Below are 21130 nucleotides of genomic sequence, written 5' to 3'. Positions count from 1 at the left end.
GATAGCTGCAATGTAGATTACATAGAGGGGAATAAAATGTGAAGGTCATGATGAGTAAGCTTGCTCCACCAATGAAAATCACCAAAACTCCAGCTTCCTTCAGTTGCCAACAGAAAAATTAATTATGTAGTAAAGAATCTTTCCAACTTAGTGAAGCTAAGTTTCTTCCTCTGACCACTCTCCAGCATTTTGCTGAATCTCACTTTGAAGCAGCACTTTAAGCTTTAGAAAATCCCTACCTCCAAAATTGTAGGCTGTCCCAGGAGAGGTCGAGACCTAGATCTCTTTCAGGACATGGGGCAAGCCTTGAGTGGCAGTTGTGTAGCACATATGTGTTACACGTGACATATGAAAGGTTTCTGAAGCTCATTCCGAAACTACATATCATTGACAACAAACAATGGCATCGAATCATTGAGATATTTCATTTTGGGGGAAATAATAGCTTTTATTTCTCTCCTGCTTAAAAAGTTTACAAAATACTTTACATGCACAATCTAGTTTAATACTCAAAACAATCTCGTGAATTGAGTAACATTTTTAATCACATTTTATAGATGAGTCACCGTGGTTAAGCAACTTACTTAAGACTTTCTTAGTAAAGCCTAAGAAAAATGAAGTGGAAATCATAATTCAATTGGTAGAGCCCTGAATGTGTCGAATCAGGAAGATCTGAGTTCAGGTGCATACATTGTCTAGCTGGGTGACCCTGGGCAAGTTACTTGACTGCTATCTGCCTCAGTTTCCTGCTCTGTAAAATGAGCGCCTTCCTCTCAGAGTTGTTGTGAAAATCATACAAGATATTGGTGAAATGATTAGCAAAACTTCAGGCACTACATAAATGCTATGTTACAATAATAAGTATCATTGTTATCATTATTGGGCAAAGATGGGACCTCAGCCAAGGTTTTACTAGATCCAAGTCCAGTCCTCTTTCTATGATACCATATTGTTCTACAGATGGTGACTTGCCAAGGATCAAAGAATCTAGCCAAATGATATTCCTGTTTCTGCCTGACAAAGCAAATAAGCAAGTGATATTTTATTGATGACTATCTCTCTGGAATTGATCTACCTAGCTATCAGAATGGGGAAAAGAAACAGGTTGTCAGAAACCATCCCCTCTGAATTCACTTTGACTGCTCTGAAAACTCAATTTAAAGAAGCAATTAGCTATGTGACTATGATAGGTTTCTTTTTGCCTGTGGAGTTCTGCTAAGACCTCAGTTCAGAGGTGTAGGGAGAGAAGACACTCCAACTGCCAATAATGCCATCTACAACATTCAGCGATGCCCTGACCCCTAAGTAACTAGGTTGCTACACAGTAATTACTTAGTTAATGGTTTCTGTTCCCTTTCCTCGATGTCTTAGTCATGGAGGCCTACTAAAGGAACTCTGCATCTATGGAGCACATGGCCCTTGGGGGAAATTAAATTTTATACTGATTTGGGACTTGGGGCTTTCCAATGCCACTTTTTCCCCTCTTGATTTATGACTTCCAAAGACTCCCTTAAGTGAATGATAATTCTATATTCCCTTGAGGAATTGTCTTTTATTATTTATTTATTTCCTTACCCAAGTCCTTAATAAAATACTTGGAAGATGACAGAAGTGCTTTATTAATTTGTTACAAAGGACAGTTCCTTTCTATTGATACTCAGTAAACTAATCTTAAATGATTCTTCCAGATAATTTTTAAGTCTTTTTTTGTGAACTTTAAAGTGAGCATTCAGCAGCAGTATACTTACTATGTATTAGGAGCTGATCTTTTGGGAGCATTGCAGTTAATTGAATAGGTGGCTGAAGAAATAAAAAAAAGTCTAACGAAATGGAGTTGGAATCAAATCAATACAAAACATTTACCAAGCACTTCCTATGTGTAGGGCACAGTGCTAAGAGTCAGTTACAAAAACTTGGAGTCAAAAACCTGTGTTTAAATTCTGGCCCTACCTCTTACCACCTGAGCAGGTAATACGTAGGATAGGAAAATCACTAACTAGCTCTGAAGTCAGACAATCTGGGTTCGAATCCTACCTCTTACACTTACTAGTCTTTTGACCTTGGGTAAATGTCTCACCCTCCTAAGGTTTCAGTTTCTTCCTCTCTAAGCCAAGAAGGTTGGACTAAGGGACTTCTGAACTCTAGTTTTATCAGCCCAGAAAGCCTCTTAACCTCTCTAGATCCTATTTTTCTCAACAATAAAATGAGGGGGAGATTGGATCAGCTGACCTACAATGTCTTTTTTAACTATAAATCTATGATATCGTGATCTTATAAATTCTGATTTCAAATGATCACCCTTTAAGAAATACAATTGTTTATCTCTTATAGACATTGCAGTTGGTGCACCATTTGCTGGAGAAGACGGAAGAGGCAAAGTGTTCATTTACAATGGGAATGCGGAAGGATTAAACCAGAAACCATCCCAGATTCTGAACGGAGCCTGGGCCTCCCAGGTCATGCCTTCGGGATTTGGCTTTACTTTGAGAGGTGATTCAGACGTGGACAAGAATGATTACCCAGGTAAGTCTTTCCACAGGAGGATTCATTTCATCCTTCCCTTCTCTGGAAAATGTATCAGGCTTCAGCAACTCTTTCATAAAGTCCAAGGTCAACCTCAAATATAGTCACAGGGGCTCCTCGTATGTGATTCACACGTGGCTTTCCTGTGAATTTAGTCAGACAAAACAAACACTCCCTTTCCTGTCAAGAGACAGCATCAGAGATGCAAGGAAGCCTTAAATAGTTACACTGAGCATAAAACCTGTCAGCTTTGGAACAAAAAGATTAAGTTCCCCTTCCGCTCAAAATCTCAATAAAGTAGATGTAACAAAAATGGGGACAGTCTTTGTGCAAAGAGTTCTTAAAGCATGCAATCCTTCACCATTTCTGCTGACCCACAAGCCCTCTCTGTGTTTAGCCAAACTGGGTGTGGGAGAAGGCATGGGCAGGTAGAACTTCTTTTAAGTAAAAATAGTTTGTCCTTGTTTCAAGATTTCCTGAAACAGGTTGTATAACTGGCTTGGAGAGCTAATGTGACACAGGAAACAGAACTCTGGACCCGGAGGCAGGAAGTCCTAAGTTTGAATCCTACCTCACTCCCTCATACAACTTACTGGTTGTATGACCCTGAGCAAGTCACCTAACCTCTGTGAACCTCAGTTTCCTCATCTGTAAAATTAGGGAATTGGGCTGGCTGACTTCAAAGTTCCCTTCCCACTCAAAATCTATGATACTTTGAAGAACAAAGCAATGCCTCGTACCCTTCTTTTAGAGGAGGAGGAAACATTGTCTATACTGTCCAATTTAGTAGATAGGTTGATTTGTCTTGCTCTGAACAGGTTCTCTCTGTCTTTTTCTATGTATTTCTCTCCCTCCTTCCTCTCTCCTTTTTTCCCTTTGTTATAAGGAGTGGCTCTCTGAAAAGAGAGGTATGGATATTTTCTAAAATGATATAAAACAAAAGCTCTCCATACAAATATATTTTAAAAAGCAATAAGAGAGCAGAGGGGAATTATGGAAGGTGAGACAATAAAGTTACCTTCATTGTTTCATTTCATTACAGAGTTATGGAAACTCTCCATAACTAAATTAATTGTTGTTTGGAAGAAACTTACCAGGCCACATGGAAGTTTTCTACACCTCCCCATAAAGACTTGCTTCAAAAACTGCAGTTTCTAGCCAAGAACACGAAGCTTCTTGGGTTTGAGTTCCTGTCTTTTCATTCATTCGGATTACCTGTCTAGTCCAAGATGTTTTCGATTCCAATCAACTAATGGTTTACTGACAACCACTGACCCTTGGTTGGTATTTTCTATGTCTAAGCTTTGCTATGGTTCAGGGCATGTTTCCAATAAGTCAGCTGCTTAAATATGCATTACTCCAAATCTCATCCTTTCACTTTCTCTTTCTTCTGTAATGGAGCAAATAAAAGGAATCCCATAGCATTTGTTTCCCCTACCCCCATTTTCAGTCTTGGCAGAAGACAGACATTGTGGACAAACCTTGGGATTGTGTTCATATCTACACTAATGCACAAATAATTAATTGACCACTCAAGGCTGCAGCTTTATCCTTCTCCGAGATTACATCATGCCAACCAAAAGCTTGATGAGGAACTGTAACCATGATCAGCTAATATAGTGTATCCTTCTTGAGATTTATTTAACATTATTTATTTATCATTTAAGATCCAAGGCAGATAACTGCCCCCCACTCCCGTGGTGCTCTTATCAGGTTCCTAGCCCTGGAATGTCCAAGTGGGTAGTTAAACTAAACTCCAACAATGTAATTTTAGATAAATAGTTGCCTTAGAAAGTTTTCCTTTTTTATTGTGTTTGGCACAGCCTTCCTTTCTCCTGTCCTTAAAACTGGTGATCTTGACAGATAGAGTGATTCCTGGATCTGCCAGGATTTAAAGAAGGCAAAGGAAGTATCCCTTGAAAGGTCAGCCTATCTACTTCCTTAGACTGAAGGGGCAGAAAACATTGAGAAATGAAACAACTTATTCTTAGAGGAATTTTTCCTTGGAAAAGGAAGGCAAGAAGGATGGAGGCAGAGAAAAGTTCTTGTAAACACTGTTCCAGTGAGTACTTATCAGCCATCATATATCTCTTGTCACCCGCTCTAACAATCCAGGAAACCTGACAGCGGACGTGGCTGCTCAGAAGAAAAAAAAAAAAACAAAGGAAGTAAGTCTGCTTATCTTGGGAGTGGTCACTGCCCACAAGTTGTATCTGCAGGAGTTGACAAGTCCAATTTATAGTAACTAATGAAGGCATGTGGAAAGGCCCAGGTGGTGGTTTTAAAAAATAAAGTAGCTGCTGTCTCTTCCCCTTGTCCTGAAAAATAGACCTCTCTCTACTGCAAGGGTTTTATGAACTTAGGATTCATGGACTTGGGATTAACCTGGGGTCCAGCAACCTATTTTTAAAAATATTTTGGTGATTTCAATAGTCAGTTTCCATTGTAATTCTGTGTATTATTTCATGCATTTAAAAACATTTTCAAGGAGGTGGTCTATAGGGTTCATCAAAGAATGCTAAATGGGTCCATGACCTCCTCAAAAGTTAAGGACTCCTCCTTTATTTCACTATTTCAATATTTTGCCCCTGCTATTGATTTCATTGGTGAAAATCACCCCGTCCCTTCCTCCTCCTATTAATACAGATCAGCAACTTTTGTGAAAGTTAAAAGTCTCAGGGAGATGCCCACAGCACCTCCTTCCAAGGTCCTATAGGGTGGGTCAGAGCAGGATGTGTACCTAGGTCAACTTAACTCCAAGATGAGCTCTCTGTCCCTCATGTCCCAGTCAGAGCCCACTTTGGATATAATGGATCCCTTAGAGCCTGAGTACACAAAGAAATAACCTTTAGCCAAAAAGACATTGCAGTACCCCAAAACAGAGGCAGTTCCCAAGGGAGCAGTTAAAACCCATTCAGGAAGATAAAAGCTTCAGTAAGAAGGTTCCCTGAAGTCTGAGGACCTGCTGAAGTCCTAAAAATTGCTTTTGTACTCTTCTTGTCTGAGGGACCCACAGCCAAGTCCCAGATCAATCCACCTTGTGCAAAGTCAACTCAAACTGCCCCAAGTCTATACAACTTCCTTGCTCACAGCAATCCTGGCTGGTGTTATGGGATCATTCTCCCTAATCCTACCAATATTTTAGTCCCAATATTTTAGTAACAGAGTCCAATAAAATGCCTCATTTCAATATTTGAAGGGTCCATTATTTCATTAGCAAGGGTATTCTGTCTACCAGTGTAGATAGTGACCCCTCTGAGCCTAAGTAAATGATCACATATTGTTGTGTCTGAAAAGGATGAATAGTCCAGCAGCTAATCTAAGAGTGATCCTTTCCCAATGGTCCTGGAGCAGGACACATATATCTTGTCATTAAATTGTGCTGAAAACCTTTCTGGTTTGATGAGGTCCAGAACTCAAACACGTCCTTCAGTCTTCTGGATCCAAGGTCATTGACAGACTCTGATGAGATGACAGAGTAGGACTTTACCTGAGGCTCTCTAGAAGAAAGACTTTTCATTAATTGAAAACCCAGTTAATAAATCTTCATTTTGACAATATAATCGTTGCCTTTATCCATCATGCTATGGATGCTTCTGAGGTTTTCAGCCCTTCTTTGTTATCTTAGAAATAGATAAATGATGCCTTTGCCTTCTGGAGACCTTACAATATCCATTTGAATTCTCCATCAAAAATTTTGCCAAGAATCAAAGTCAAGTTCACTAGTCTAAACTTTAAAAAATTCATCTGTTGTTAATTTTTTTAAATTGGTAGATATTTGCTTGTGTCTGGTCTTGAAACTAGTTTCCTTCCCCACCTGATTTTTCAGAGATTAAAGGAGCAATGTGGTCTAACAGATACAGAACTGGTCTTGGAGCCAGCCCTGAAGACCTGAGTTCAAGTCCTATGCTGGCTGTGGAAATCTAGGCAAGCCTCTTACCTTCCCAGGGCTCTAAGCCATTCTCTAGACCATAAATTGAAAACAATGTAGCAGCTTGTATTATGAAAGGGAGTTTCTTCCCCTGGGAGTTCCTTGTGTCAATGGAATTACAGATTTAGTACCTATCCTTGTCCTTTTCTTCTAAAGATTATCAAAAATAGCTCATCAATCTCATACTAAAATCCTTTCAGTCCTTGAAATGTTGTTCTTATTGAATCCGTTCAGGAGCATACAACTCTTCATGACCCCAATTGGGGATTTCTTGGCAAAGATACTAGAGTAATCACTATATTATACTAAATCTAGTATTTGCCATTTCCTTCTCCAGCTCATTTTACAGACAAGGAAGCTGAAGCAAACAGGGTTCCTGCAGGTAGTAAGTCTCTGAAGTCATATTTGAACTCAGGTCTTCTTGATTCCTGCTCTATTTCCTGCTCCAGCTAGCTGCCCTCACTGGAATGGACTTGAATTCCTTGACAGTTACTTGGTGTTCCTTCACAATTATCTTACCATCTTCTCCCACATTTGGATGACCACTTGTATAATATGCTGTAGAAAGAATCCTTGTTCAGTTAGGCATTGGGTTAGTTGATGACTGAGGTCCCTGTCATCTTGTGATCTTTCAAAGAAAAGTCTTTGGTGTCACATCCGTAATCACATCCTAAATACTGCCTTCAGACCTGGAAGACAAGCAGTTTCTTGGTTGAGGGAGTCTATGAAGGAGAAAAATGCTATGTATCAAGGTTAATGAGGCTTTTAACATAGTAAGAAAAATTGGCATGGCCACTTGTGAGTTCAAAAGACTGAGATATGTTGATGGAAAGTTGAGAGAACACCCAGCTTGAAAATTATCTGCTATATTTCTTTAGAGTAAAAGGTTTAGTCTAGAAGGGAACCTCAGAGTTCCTTCAAGATCTAGAGTAAAGATCCCATGGCCTTTCATTTATAATTTGTGGATGGTCTAGAGTTCTAAGACATTCTTGCAAAAAGAAAGGAAAAGAGTGAGACAATGTTTGCATGTATATTAAACATTTTGTCAATTCCATTATTATTGCTAAATACCTAGACAATCTAAAGAGAGTGATCAAACTAGCCAGTATGCTGGTTTGGAGGACCTCTGAACAAGGGTTCAAATCCCAATTCAGACATTTATTTATATGAATGACCATGGAAAGTCACTTCACTACTTTTCCTCAGTTTCCTCATTTTAATTAGAGATGGTGATAATGTTATCTTTTCCTCAAGATTGTTGTCAGGAAGCTACTTTGTAAACCTAAAATCACTTTATAAATCTAAGTCGTTGTTTTGAGTCATAACTGGGAACATGTAAGTTGGATAGATTAGCTTTACAAACTATCTAGTAAAGATTCTCTAGGGAAGTTTGTTCCCTTTGATGGAATGGGAAAAGAAAGAAACCATTCCATTTGTAGTTTGACTTTGAAAGTTACTGCTTTTCCTTTGGCAGTAAAATTATTTGACAAACCAGGATGTATGCTTTGTTCTTTTTGTGATAGCCAAACCCACACCAGCTTTGGACCAAGGGTCCTTGTCAACCATTTCTTTGTATATGATGAGCGCAGCAACCATTGTGGTAATTTGATATCCCTTATAAAGATTAGCTGTTGGATCATTCACAAAAATGAAGACAGGTTCACAGAATATGTGCATCAGAATCTATGTGTCTTTATACAATATATGCATGTTATATACAGTATACACATATATTGCCTGATGAATGCATCTTTAGATGTGCTGCCTTAAAAGCCTTTTTTGCACACTTAAGTCTGATTTCCTGAATGATTTTTACTATAAATTTGGTTCTGTGTTTCTCTGGGAGGTGGGGGCAAAATTGTTAAGCCTAGCACATGACAAAAAAAATCTAAATTGTTAGTACAGAAAACAAATTTCAAGAGAAATAGATATTTCTAAAAGTAAAACACATATTTTTTAAAATTACAAAATAAGAATACAAGATAATTAGGGCTATTTTTATATTTGGCACAATAAATTCAAAGTCTAAAGGAAAAGGAAGTAATAATTCCAGCATAGCTGAACAGGTCACATTAGGTTAAAGAGTCTCTGATCGCATAAAGTTTCCAAAAGGATATTTTAATTCACTTCAGTAAACATATCTGCCATATGAACCCGAACTCAAAATCTGGGATCTCTTTAGATTGGGGAAAACTCTCGGAAGGCGTGGGAGAGCTCTAATAATATCCCTCTGCTACAGGGGCTCATTTTTAATAATCCTCATGGAAAATACAGGAAATCAGTGCATCCTTAGTCCTTATCCTGATTGATGGTTCTCTTTGCATTTTGATCATTAAGTAGGTGTCTTCCAGGATATCTTTTGAGGACAGAAATATGGCGTATTATTCCCCACAATTTTTATGATAACTGATTAAGTCGGTAACTAATAAAGTATTTGAGTGAAGATCACTTGAGAATAGAAATATGCAAACATATTTGTGAGAGAAAAAAATGGGTGGCTCATTTACTTTCCTCTGACCTAGATGTTGACAATGATGCCTGTACCTTGATCCATCCATATCTGTATATTTCTTAGTCACTTAAAAATAAGTCTACCAATGTCATTGTTCTTTTTTAAATCCTGAGGTTATTGCTATGATCTATATCTATCTTATCTGGGTAATTTGGTGTAAGGAATTCTTAGTGAAGAAATTCTCTCTACCAATTCAGATTTGTGATTTATAGGCTTTAAAGAACTACTTGAGGTCACTGAGGGGTTACATTACTCTCCTGGGGACATCCCATCAGTATTTGTCAGAAAAATGGCTTGACCTCAGGTCTTCAAGCCTTTGCTCTATCTACCTTACCATGATATTTCTCTTAATATAATTGCCTGAAGGAAAATATCCAGTCAATAGGAGATACTGTGTGTCTTCATGAAGAAGCTACTCTAGTATTTGCCCATTCTCCAGACCACCAACCCCAGGTGTATAGATCACAAGTCTCCAGAGCCTGCCATAGTTTCAGGTCCCACCACACTCCTACCCTCCATTGAATTAGATTCCCTGAATCAGTTGGGCCTTGGAAAGCCAAGAGAAAACACCAAAGGGTGATTTTAAGGCATTAAAGTCATCAATTTCTAATTCATATTAAGGTAAGTTGAGTTGGTTGGGTTTGCTAGTGGGCATGATTTCCTTTAAAAACTCTGACTAGATTTGTAAATCTCTTAGAAGCAGTTGCTTCTGATAAGATAAAGACAGGACACATTCACAATCATGGTATCTCAGCTATACCACTCCAACTCAGTTAAGCAGAGTTTTGCCACTGTCATATAGTATAGTGAGAAGTGTGCTAGGCTTGAAGACATGACCTTTCCAACTGTAAGATTCTAAGGTCCTACAATCATTTTACCTCTGAGGGCCTCAGTGCCCTCATATGTAAAATTAGGAGGAAGGGAATTGGACTAGATGGTCTTTAAGGTTCTTTGCATATCTAACATTCCCTGATCCTGTTTCTTACCTCCCTTGCCAAGCACCATCTAGTCGTGCTTCTTTTCCCATCATGAGATCCAGCAACACATCAATGTACTGCCATCTTTGATCTGTAATGGTGCTTTCCCCATTCATGGAGAAGTAAGACTTCCCTGAGCTTTAAGAAAACCCTATAGGTCACCATTACAACATCAACTCTTCCTGTGGAAGGAGACCATGAGACTGATTTTCCTGTATTATTTACATATGCTGGAGACAGTGAAGGCCACCAGCACACTGGGCAGAGGATTTATTGTTAGAATTTATAGAAGGATATTTTCAAATGTTGCACAGAACAGTAGGTAGGCATGGGTGGGTTGTAATCTGCATCACTGAAGAGGACAGCCTAACTGTTGAGGTCACAGGTCCATTTGAGTATTTGAGGATGTATACATTATCAATTATGAAATAATTATCCTTTCCTAAGTTCATACAAGGCTGAAATCATCCATGAAGGGCCTAGCCAATTCGTCAACATAATAAAAATAAGACCAGACAAAACCAAGCACATGAGAAGATGAATATATTTCCAAGCACAAAAACATGGAAGTATTGTGGCCTTTTAAGGAGAAATTGTTATTACTGTGGACCTGGAACCAACCTCATGGTCTCTTCTCAGTGGGAACAGTAAGAAGGGAGGGTGGTAGAAAAAACTAAACACTCTGGTCACAATTTGTTACTGTGCGGTTAAATATTTGTTATTTGTTTGATATTCAAGTGTTCATAATGTTCTGAGGGTGAACCAGAGCCTAACCACAAATCCTTTCCTGGTAGAATATGGCCAGTGCTAGAGGTGGGTGGCATGTAGAACGAGGTGTAGTTATGCCCCAAAATTCCACCTCTGTTCTTTTCTTTATTAGTACATGCCCTTGCTATTAATAATAACCATTAGCAACTTAATCCTGTATATGGAAAAATCTTTTCACTTTTGTGTGTAGTGCTTTATAACTTTCAAGATGCTTCACACATATTATCTCATTTGATCCTCACATCAACCCTGGGAGGTAGGTACTTTGATTATCCCCATTTTACAGATGAGAAAACTGAGGCAGATAGAGGTTCAAGGATTTGTGCAGGGTCACACAGCTAGTAATATCTAAGGCCAGATTTGAACTCAGGTCTTTTTGAGTCCAGAGTTAGAGCTCTACCCATCTAGCTGCCTGCTAGAATAATATACTAATCCATTCCTCTTCACTTCTTATGTCTTTGTAAGCATTGCACCTGTGTGCACTCCCATTCATAGATGTGCATGCATATAGGTTGTATGCATCTGTATAAATGTATAATGCATGCATACATAAATTAAATTGTATGTGGATATACAAATATATGCATGTTGTGTATTGGTGAATCTGATTTCATCGATGTGGGTGCAACTTCCATTGATGCAGATAAGATAGCTCCTTTATCACGTGAAATTCCATGTTTTCCCATAAATCATTTTGCATACATATATGTATGGATATATGCTATATGTATGTACATGTGTGTATATTATATATCTACATATAATATAGACACTGTGTGTATATATGTAATATATATTATACACATAATAAATGTTTTATATATATGTATATATATATATAATATTCTTTCACTCAAAATTTATTGAGCCCCAAATATATGAAGAAACGTGCTAGGTGATGGAAAAGATAGAAAAATTTATATAAGCATGGCCCCTTGGTTTCATGGAACTTATATTTGAGTAGGTGAAATAAGATCCAAACACAGAGACCTATAATGCACATTATATGATGATTTATTGAGAAAGGTGCAAAACAAATCACTTCCCAAGATTTCACTGAGAAGGTCCATCATTACCTAGGAAAAACTTCCTGGAGAAGCAACTGAGTCCATTTTTAAAGCATGGTGAATAGTCCCAGCTCTAGGCAGAGAGGTGAGAAACTCTAAGTGTTCAATGAGGCATACATTTTCAAAATTGGTCAATGTGTCAGTTTGTTTTACTTGGATAGAGTTATTTGTTACAAATGAAGGTTTTAAGGGGGGTGGGAAGTCACTGATAAGTAAAAGTTATATTAAAAAGAGCATTAATAAAACCTTTATAAAAAATACAAATGGGGAACCTGTGACCTCAAGGTTACATGTGACCCTCTAGGTCCTCAAGTGCACCCTTTGACTGAATCCAAACTTTGACTGAATCCAAAAATCTAATTTGTTCTGGGAAGTTTGGAATCAGTCAAGGGACCACACTTGAGGACCTAGAGGGCTGCATATGGCTTTGAGGCAGCAGGTCCCCCACCCTGGCTAAGAGTTCAGCAGATGAAAAAGGAAATAGGATATGCAAGACATAAGGATTCCGTGTGTGTGTGTGTGTGTGTGTGTGTGTGTATACGCGCGTGCGTGTGTAAATTAATCTTAGGTAGCATACCCAATGGACACACACTTTATTTACACATATTCCAAGATCATGAGGGCAGGAATCTTTTGGTTTTAGTGAGAGTACATCTGGGTCGATTGTATCCCCTAATGCACACTTCTCACAGGGCTTTCTTTGAAAACAAGAGTGTAAATTCATTAAAGATGTGAAATTAAAATATACACCAACCATATTGTGAAGTTTTAGCTGACAGACAAATATTCAAATCAATGTTCATCAAAATGGGATTATAGCTCAAGAAGATAACCACTTTTGCGTTAGTAAATTCAGTTTTACCATTTTAAATAGTAAACATGCCACAGTCAAGCAAGGAAAGCTTAGATGAAAGTACAGGACCATAGTCAGAAGAAATAACAATAAAACTAAGGGGTTGTGAACCTTTTTACTCCTCAGAGAGCGACAGAGAGGATGGAAGTGCCTAAGGACCTCTTTTCTGAGCCAGACAGGAAAAAAACACCTAGAAAATTTCCTGGCCTCTATAAGAGCTAGCCAAGGAAGATAACAAGAAATGATCCCTTTTGCCTACAAAAAGACTCATTTCTACTGTCTTTGTGTATATGAATCCATATAAATGCTCTAACATGTAGATGTATTATGTATCTATATAGCACATATATAATATATGTATATATAACATGTATATTGTGGATATGTAATACATGTGTGGTACATATGCACATCTATGTACAAAAATGCATGTACATATATAAAGTACATATATATTTCAAAGTGCAGAATATCCTATTTTCAATGGCAGCAATTTTTTTAAAATGCAGGTCTTTCATATTAATGGTATAGGGATTTCACCCTATCAATCCATAACATGTGGTCTTAGAATAATACCTACAACACTGAAAGACTGTGACTTGTGCAGTCATGAAACATGTATAGTAAACAGAACTTGAACCCCAATATACCTGACTCTAAGCCCAGATGTGAGGGAAGGAATGTGTGAATAACTGAAGTTGATGAATGAATGCTGGCGATACAAGTAGGAAAGAAAAATTAGTCTTTGGTCTTAAGGAGCTCACATTCTCCTGGGGGATAGACAACATATATATAGAAGGTATCAGCAGCAACACAGATGGAAAGGACTCCTGGTCCTTAGGGGGATGGCTGCCAAACAGATTACAATACATCTTTAATGTCAACTCCATTTATAAAGTTAGACCAGTTTCTGATGTTGAACCACTGAAAGAGTGCCGAGGATTTTGGAGGCAAGAACTATTTTTTCTGAATCTTCTTCCTATCCACTGTCTTAGAAGTGTTTCTTTTGTTTTCTCATAGATCTCTTTCTCTTTCAGTCTGTCTTTGCAAGCATTTGTTCCTTATAGGGACCGTTTAGCTGTCTGTATAAAAAGTTATAGAGACCTCAGATATCTTCTGCCAGAACCAGCCTAATTTACCAGGAGGATGGTGCAGAAGAGAGCAGCCTGTGGTAATCTAAAGGATTACCATAGTAGCTGAGAGGGGATTTGGGTTGGTTAGAAGGGGGTGAGGATTTGAAAGGAAGTGATAAGAACAATTGTTATTGCCAGATCTCCTCCATCCCGTACCCATGAAATTAATTTTTAAAAAATCAATCAGTAAATTCCTTTGTGGGTGAGGAAGAATTTTTTACATCTTTGTTGTGCCCCCCCCCCCAACTTTTAATACAAGTGCTAGGCATATAACATTTAGATGCTCATTAAATGCTGGATTGAGTGATGGAAATCAGTGGCCATGAGTTCATGTTCTAAGTCTTTAAAAAACATTTCAAATCTGTTTCTTGACCTTCAGTTCATTGGAAAGCAAAATGATTTCCTCTGAAGGGAAATTCATTCCTAAAGAAAGCTCCCAATAAATTGAGAGGCTATCTTATCTGGGTAAAGTTTTGCTTATAGTTAACCAATATTTTTTACTGCCTGCTGTATGTATGCATGTGTCCCTGTGCTAAGCTCTGTGAGTGATATACAGAATTATAGAATACCTGGAAGATATGATCTATGCTCACAAAGACATTATGGTCTAATTAGAAAACCAAAGAATTAACATACATAAAACAGATCACTACTGCCACCCCCAAAACAATCATTAAATGTCAACTACATGATACAAAATATGTTGTAGTGGGGAGGGGCAGAGGGAGAAGGAATAGAGAGAAAAATCTCTTCTAGCCAGGGTAGTCAATGAAGACTTCTTAGATAAGCCAAAATCTTGAACTGAGCATTGACTGATAGGATTAAGGAGAGAATTCCAGATGGCAGGACCTGTGTAAATAAAGGTGACAAGGCAAAATATAATGTAAGCATGGAGGTAAAACAGTATGGGTAGAATGGAGAATTTGTGTAGGAAATAGCTGACGATAAGATAGGAGAGGTTGGGACCAGATTGTAGAAAACCTTGTATGGCCTGAGTGTGGTATAGACTCCTAACCTCACTATTTGGGCTGTTTTTCTCATCCAACCTTCATTCACAGTGGGAATTCTGGGTTTCTGAGAGAGTAGAATTAGTCCAGTCAGTTTTCAGTCATGTCCAACTCCTCGTGACCACGTTTGGAATTTTCTTGGCAGAGATACTGGAGTGATTTGCCATTTCCTTTTCCAGCTCATTTTACAGATGAGGAAACGGAGGTAAATAGGGTTAAGTGACTTGCTCAGGGTCACACATTAAATAAGTGTCTGAAGCCACATTTGAACTCAGGAGAATTAGTCTTCTGACTCTAGGTCTGGTACCATATCCACTGAACCACCTATCTGCCCTAGAGCGTAAGATACCACACACCTAGAATCCGAACTGTTTCTTAGGGTCATGACATACACACTATGTATGTCAGGGAGATATGCTCCTAAAACTTGGTGGTGCAATTCCTTAGTCCTCGCTAGTGTGATTCCATTTACACAAAATCATTCACCATGATATTAATTCTTAAACACAGAACATTTACTTAATAATAAGCCAAAAGCATGAATGGTCATAACATTTATTCGTTAAAAGACAAAAGCATCCATTTTTTTACTCAACAGAAGACAAAAACAGGGATAATCAAAATGTCACAATCCACCCACGTCATAGTCTCCCACTAATGCCCTCAGGAGCCATAGGGGAGAGTGGACACTCAATTATAGAAACCTAGCAAGGAGGCACAAAAGTGAGGAAATCAGTATGCCCAAGGCAACTCATCGTTCTGGACTGTTGGCCATAATGTTTTATATTCCACATGAAGTCACTTCTGTTCTTGTGGTTTTCACTATTCTCTTGCTAGGCAAAACTTCATATATATATATATATATATATATATATATATATATATACACATGCACATACACACATATACATGTTTAGATATGGTGACCGTGTGATATAATGAATAGAAAGATAGTCTTAAAGTCTAGAATCCCTGGAATCAAGTCCTACCATAATGACTAGGAGAGCCTGGGTAAATTGTTTACCACTAGGCAAGAAAATTCTTCACTGGGAGATCCCTCTATCAGTGGAATCACAGGAATGGTCAAAAGAAAAAATATATACCCATATGTGTGTATGTGTGTGTGTGTATACACACGTATATGTATATGTATATATATAAAAGGAACATGTATATATGTATATATATATATATATATGTAATCCCTAGACATATATAACTTACAAACACCAAAATTGGTTGCTTACTGAAAATAAGAGGTTAAATGGGCATGGGTTTCCAAATGTGGATATTAATATGCTTTGAAAAGCTTAAAGGACTGATTCACTAGTAATACCTTGAATACATTGATCAAATGGAAACATTTTAGAAAAGAAACAGCTGTGGTAGTCAGGCAAGGGTCCCTAACATTTAATAATCTAGTCTAATCCTATTAAAACATTACTCTCTAACAGCCCCATCTGCTACAGGCATTAACCCAAACAGCTGAGGGAAGTGCATGTTTGTTGGAGAAGCACAAATTTCAGGCTACAGAAACTGTACGGAAAAAATGGCACCATGCCAACGTTATCATTGTCATGTTCAAGCTCATAATATATGATGATTATGTCATGAAGGCAATTTAGATAGTTATACTGGGGGTGGAGGGGGATTGTGAAATGGTTCATCTGTTTTGATGAGTGGAACATTGTACAATGTGTGCACATGTGCTTGAGCAAGAGACGATACGTAAGAGCAAAGGATGGATAGATTCACCCAAATAGGGTAAAAATTGAAGCCAGAGTATAATGTATTTTGTCAAGCGTTGAGACCATTTAAAATCACCAGTTTGACATTTGGAACCAACTTCTCAAGCCATATAGTCTAAGTTTATTTTTTTTCCTGGCAAACTCCTACTCCTGTTTTTTTAAGAAAAGCAGAACACCAAGTTGCTTTCATGTAACTGTATTTTGATAATTTCAGTATAAACAAATTAGAAATGAGCAGATTACTTTTCTATTAAGATGCTTTGTGAATTTAGAGGAAATTAAAAATTTAATGGAATGACTAGGAGATAGCAGTGTCAAGTAGCATAAAGGATACTGGGAGCCAAAAGACTAGACCTCGAGTCAGAAATTTGCTAGCAATTACTTGTGTAACTTTATGCACATCACTTTGACTTTTGGGGCTGCATTTACTCATCTGTACAATTAGGTGGTTGGATACAACCTAAAATTCTGATTCTAAATTAGGACTTTAATTGACCTAACCTCTCAGTGCTCTTCCTCATTAGTGATATCAGGACAATACGTCAAATGAGTTGATCAAGGCAATGAACTCCTTGGTTTATGAAGTTATGAATAAATTTCAGGAAGACTGATAATTAAACATATTAAAGCCAAAATCCAAATGTTCACTAAGATTGAAATCAACGGTATTCATTAACTAATGTCCAATGTCTTTTCAGGAATTCGGCATTTCCATGCTTAAGTGGCTAGTGTCAACATCAGCTTCTTGGCTTATGCTAACAAAATCTAGCTAATGTTCCATATGTATATTTTTCCCAACGACATTTTAGTGACTTCCTCCATCAGCACTGAATAACATTTAGGGTAGAAAAGGTAGATAGTGAGGGTAACACAGAAGGGAGTTTGGAAAGGAACGAGAAAGGATGGAGTAAGAGGGCAAGGGATTCTGGAGCAGAGGATAGCAAGTTCATTGGAAATTATTAGGTCAAGACTGAATGAGGGATAGAATGAGAGAGAGGGAATGCAAGAGCAAGTAAACAGGACCAAGGGGAGGTTGTTTTTTTTAAAGGATAGAGGAGATATAGGCATTTTTGTGGACTGTAGAGAAGGGGCTAGTAGATAGGAAGAGATGAGAGAGACAGACAAAGAGAGAGAGAAACAGAGAAAGAGACAGAGAGAAAGTTGAGTGGGGAGGGAGAGCTGGGGCAATTTGCTGGAGATGGGAGGAGATGAGATCAAAGTAATGTGGTGATATAAGAAGGGTTGGCCTTGGAAAGAAGAGTCATTTCTTCATTTGCGCCTAGGGGTAAAGGCAGAGAGAATGCCGGAAGCTAGCTGCATTCATTTGTCACTAAGCATGTCACACATGCATGGGCTATAATAAGCTCAGTGGAGGGAATATCAAAATCAGTGAGACTGCAGATCCACAGAAGTGCTTTAGTATACTGCTACAGTAAAATGTCAGTCAATAAACATGTATTAAATATCTGCTATGTGCCAGCCACTACGCGAAGTTCTAAGGATACAAAGAAATGCAAAGATAGTCCCCATCCTCAAGGAGCTCACAATCTAATGGGAGAGACAACATGCCAATAACTATGTATGAACTAGCTCTATACAGGGTTAAGTAAAGATAATCAAAAGATAGAAGGTACTAAAATTAAGGGGATCAGGAAAGGTTAGGGAAAAATGAACAAATAAATGGATACATAGTAAGTGCTTCCTATGAGAAAAGCATTATGCTAAGCCCTGAGGATACAAATAGAAAAGTAAGACAATACTTTCTCCCAAAGAGCTCCCAGTCTAATGGAGGATATGACACGTGGAAGGTTTCAGCTACAAGTCATGATGGAAAGGTACAGTGATCTTTAGGGTACAGCAGCAAAGTATATGGCAGTGCCTTTTCTTTGATGTCATTTTCACTAACACAATCATCTCAGTTTCAGATGTTGAACCATTTTGACAAATGTCAAGGACTTTTGTAGCAAGAATTTTCTTTTCTAGGTCTTTAGTAGCTGAGTCTATAGTAACTACGGAAAGAAAGAAAAAAAAGCCCACCACTAGGCTACATCTCCACTGGCTTCCCAGGATGACAGTTGAGGGTACTGGGTTGATATTCCCAAGGTCCTTACTGTCTGAGTTCTGGGCTGTTTCTATCAGGGTCTGAAGAGAGATGGGGATTAAGGTGGTGGTGTTGGTGTGAGCTAACCTTGATATAATGCTATTGGATTACAAAGAATTCATCTGCTTCATTTCACTTGCACATCACAACATTCCTGTGATATACATTGTTGGAAAAATAGGAACTCCCCTCTCATTTTAAAGGTTAGATTCTCAGAGAGAGAAATTGACTTGGTCAATATTACAGGTTATAAAAGATAGGATTAAAGCAGAGATCTCCTGCCTCTAAGACTTATAAACTAGACCAGAGTCTTTTGGTTTACATGTTGATAATATTTTTAAAATTCTGTCATCTAGAAATTATTCCTTCAACTGTTATGTTTAAGGTATAAGATACATCCTAAATTGAACTTTGGGTCAGGGCAAACCGTAGACTCAGTAGTGAAATAGCTAAGATCTGTCTTCAGGAACTCTAGCTTCCCATTTGCCACCTTTTCTCCACTGCCCCATCATAGCATCTCCTGCCAAACTCCATAGGCACCTGCTTATTCTTTGTTTTATGAAAACACTCTCAACTAAAGATCTATAAACTCATTCACATTAAGGTATAAATGAATGAAAACTTTTAAAAAATGGGATCTGCAGTGAAATAGACTGACAGATTCTTAAGATGAAGGAATAAGGTCTAATGGAAGGCCTTCAGGTATCAGTCTTCAGTGGGCAAAATGTTGCAAAGTGTAAGTCTAGTGGCCAACTTTAGCTTTATTAAATCAACCCTGGCACTGAACAATTCATTATTCACTGAACAACCTATTATTCAGGGTGTTTGTAACTTACATAATGATGCTTGATGCTAACATATGGCAAACTTTAGGTTTGGGTCCACACCAGAAAGGTGAGCAGGAGAAATGCTGTGAGGCAGACCTAAATGCCATCTAAGCCATGGGACTGTCCTTGAACTATAGACCTCTGGATCAGCAGCTGCAGCCTTTGAGGACTGGTGGGTGGGCAACAGTCAATAGAGCAGGGGTATGAATTTTTTTTCAGCCATAGACTGGCAATGACACGTAGGCAATTATTTTCATGAGGCTGTGTCATAGTCAGACATTCATCTTCTTGCGTTTTTCAGCTGCTAAACAAAAAAAATAAACCTTTAGTAAACTAGAATGCTACAGTCTCATGGCTTATGAATGTTTTCTTCAGAGCTCAGTTGGAAACTTTTCACACAGATTGTTAGGGTGAATACTTTTTGCTATAGAACTTATGAATGCTTTTTAAATCATTTCTTCTTTCACCGGTCACCCATACTCTCCATGATGTTGTATAGGTTTCAACATAAGAGTAATGAATAAAAGCTGCTTCTATCTATTTTTAGATAACCGTGCTTGCCAGACTTGAGGAGATTTATCTAAATGCTTGCTTTCCACAAAAATGAGTTATATTTATCCAGTGCCAAACATCCACAGAGATTTCATAATCTTCTGTTTACAAACGAACATTATTGTATTTACTGACATGGTTTTCCTTCATTTTTTTCTTCCATGTAATTATCACTCTAAGGAGGGATAGTAGAAATCAAGAAAGAATGCTGTATTCAACTGCCATGGTTGACAACCTTGGTTATGATTTGAGGTTCTGAGTTCTGTTTACCAAAGAATAGTGACGCCTCCAGTATTACACAGCAGCCAGAAGCAAAATTAATTGGAATCTAGAACTTAAAACAGTCAGCCAGGTGGTGCAGTGGATAGAATACCAGGTCCGAAGTCAGGAAGACACATTTTCCTAAGTTCAAATCTGACCTCAGATACTTACTAGGGCAAGTCACTTAACCCTGCTTGCCTCAGTTTTCTCATCTGTAAAATGAGCTGGAGAAGGAAATGGCAAACCACTCTGGTATCTTTGCCAACAAAACCCCAAAATGGGATCATGAAGAGTTGGACATGACTGAAAAACAACTGAACAACAGCGGTTGTTAAGGGAGAGGGATCAGAGGAGGCTTCACAGACAAGGCGGCTGCCTAGTTAAAACAGCAATATATCTTTGAGAAAAGACGGGAGCTAGCTTTCCTATGCAGTCCAAACCACTATACCACTTCAACCACAACCTTTCTTCAAACAAAAAGAAGCAGAGTCGGCCCCAGACCCTACCTCCAAGAACCTTGGAAATAGAATTCCCATCACTGGCCCTGCCTGTAGGTCAACTTTCCCAGCTCTCATCCAGGGGAGCAATTCTCACCACCACAGTCCTTGGCACTATTACATGTGTCAGTGTCACAACTGGATCTGGTTTTAGCGATGGAAATGGGATTAAGGAAGTTGCTTTCTATCTGCCTTGCTACTGTATCCTGAGGACCACTGGACTTTGCCATCTGCCCTACACATATATAATTAGACTTCCATATATACCCCCTTTCCCGGTGTGATCTCCTTTTTCAATAGGTACCGTCCTACCTCACTAGCTGCATCCCCAGAGCTTAGCACAGTATTTAAAACATAATAGCTTAATACATTT

The 21130-nt window shown here is 38.3% G+C and overlaps 1 protein-coding gene across 1 annotated transcript in view; it reads left to right on the top strand.

The window, feature by feature from the left end:
* The window catches only part of ITGA8 (integrin subunit alpha 8), a 206316-nt gene that overhangs the window by 76968 nt on the left and 108218 nt on the right, over window positions 1-21130 (top strand). Inside the window, 1 exon segment of the mRNA XM_072651615.1 lies at window positions 2332-2523. Within this exon segment, the coding sequence (XP_072507716.1) occupies window positions 2332-2523 (192 nt within the window).

Source organism: Notamacropus eugenii, chromosome 3 (genome assembly GCF_028372415.1).
Source record: "Notamacropus eugenii isolate mMacEug1 chromosome 3, mMacEug1.pri_v2, whole genome shotgun sequence".
In the NCBI taxonomy this organism is placed as follows: domain Eukaryota; kingdom Metazoa; phylum Chordata; class Mammalia; order Diprotodontia; family Macropodidae; genus Notamacropus; species Notamacropus eugenii.
Note: the sequence above shows the minus strand (reverse complement) of the source record. Positions and strands in the feature narration are given on the sequence as shown.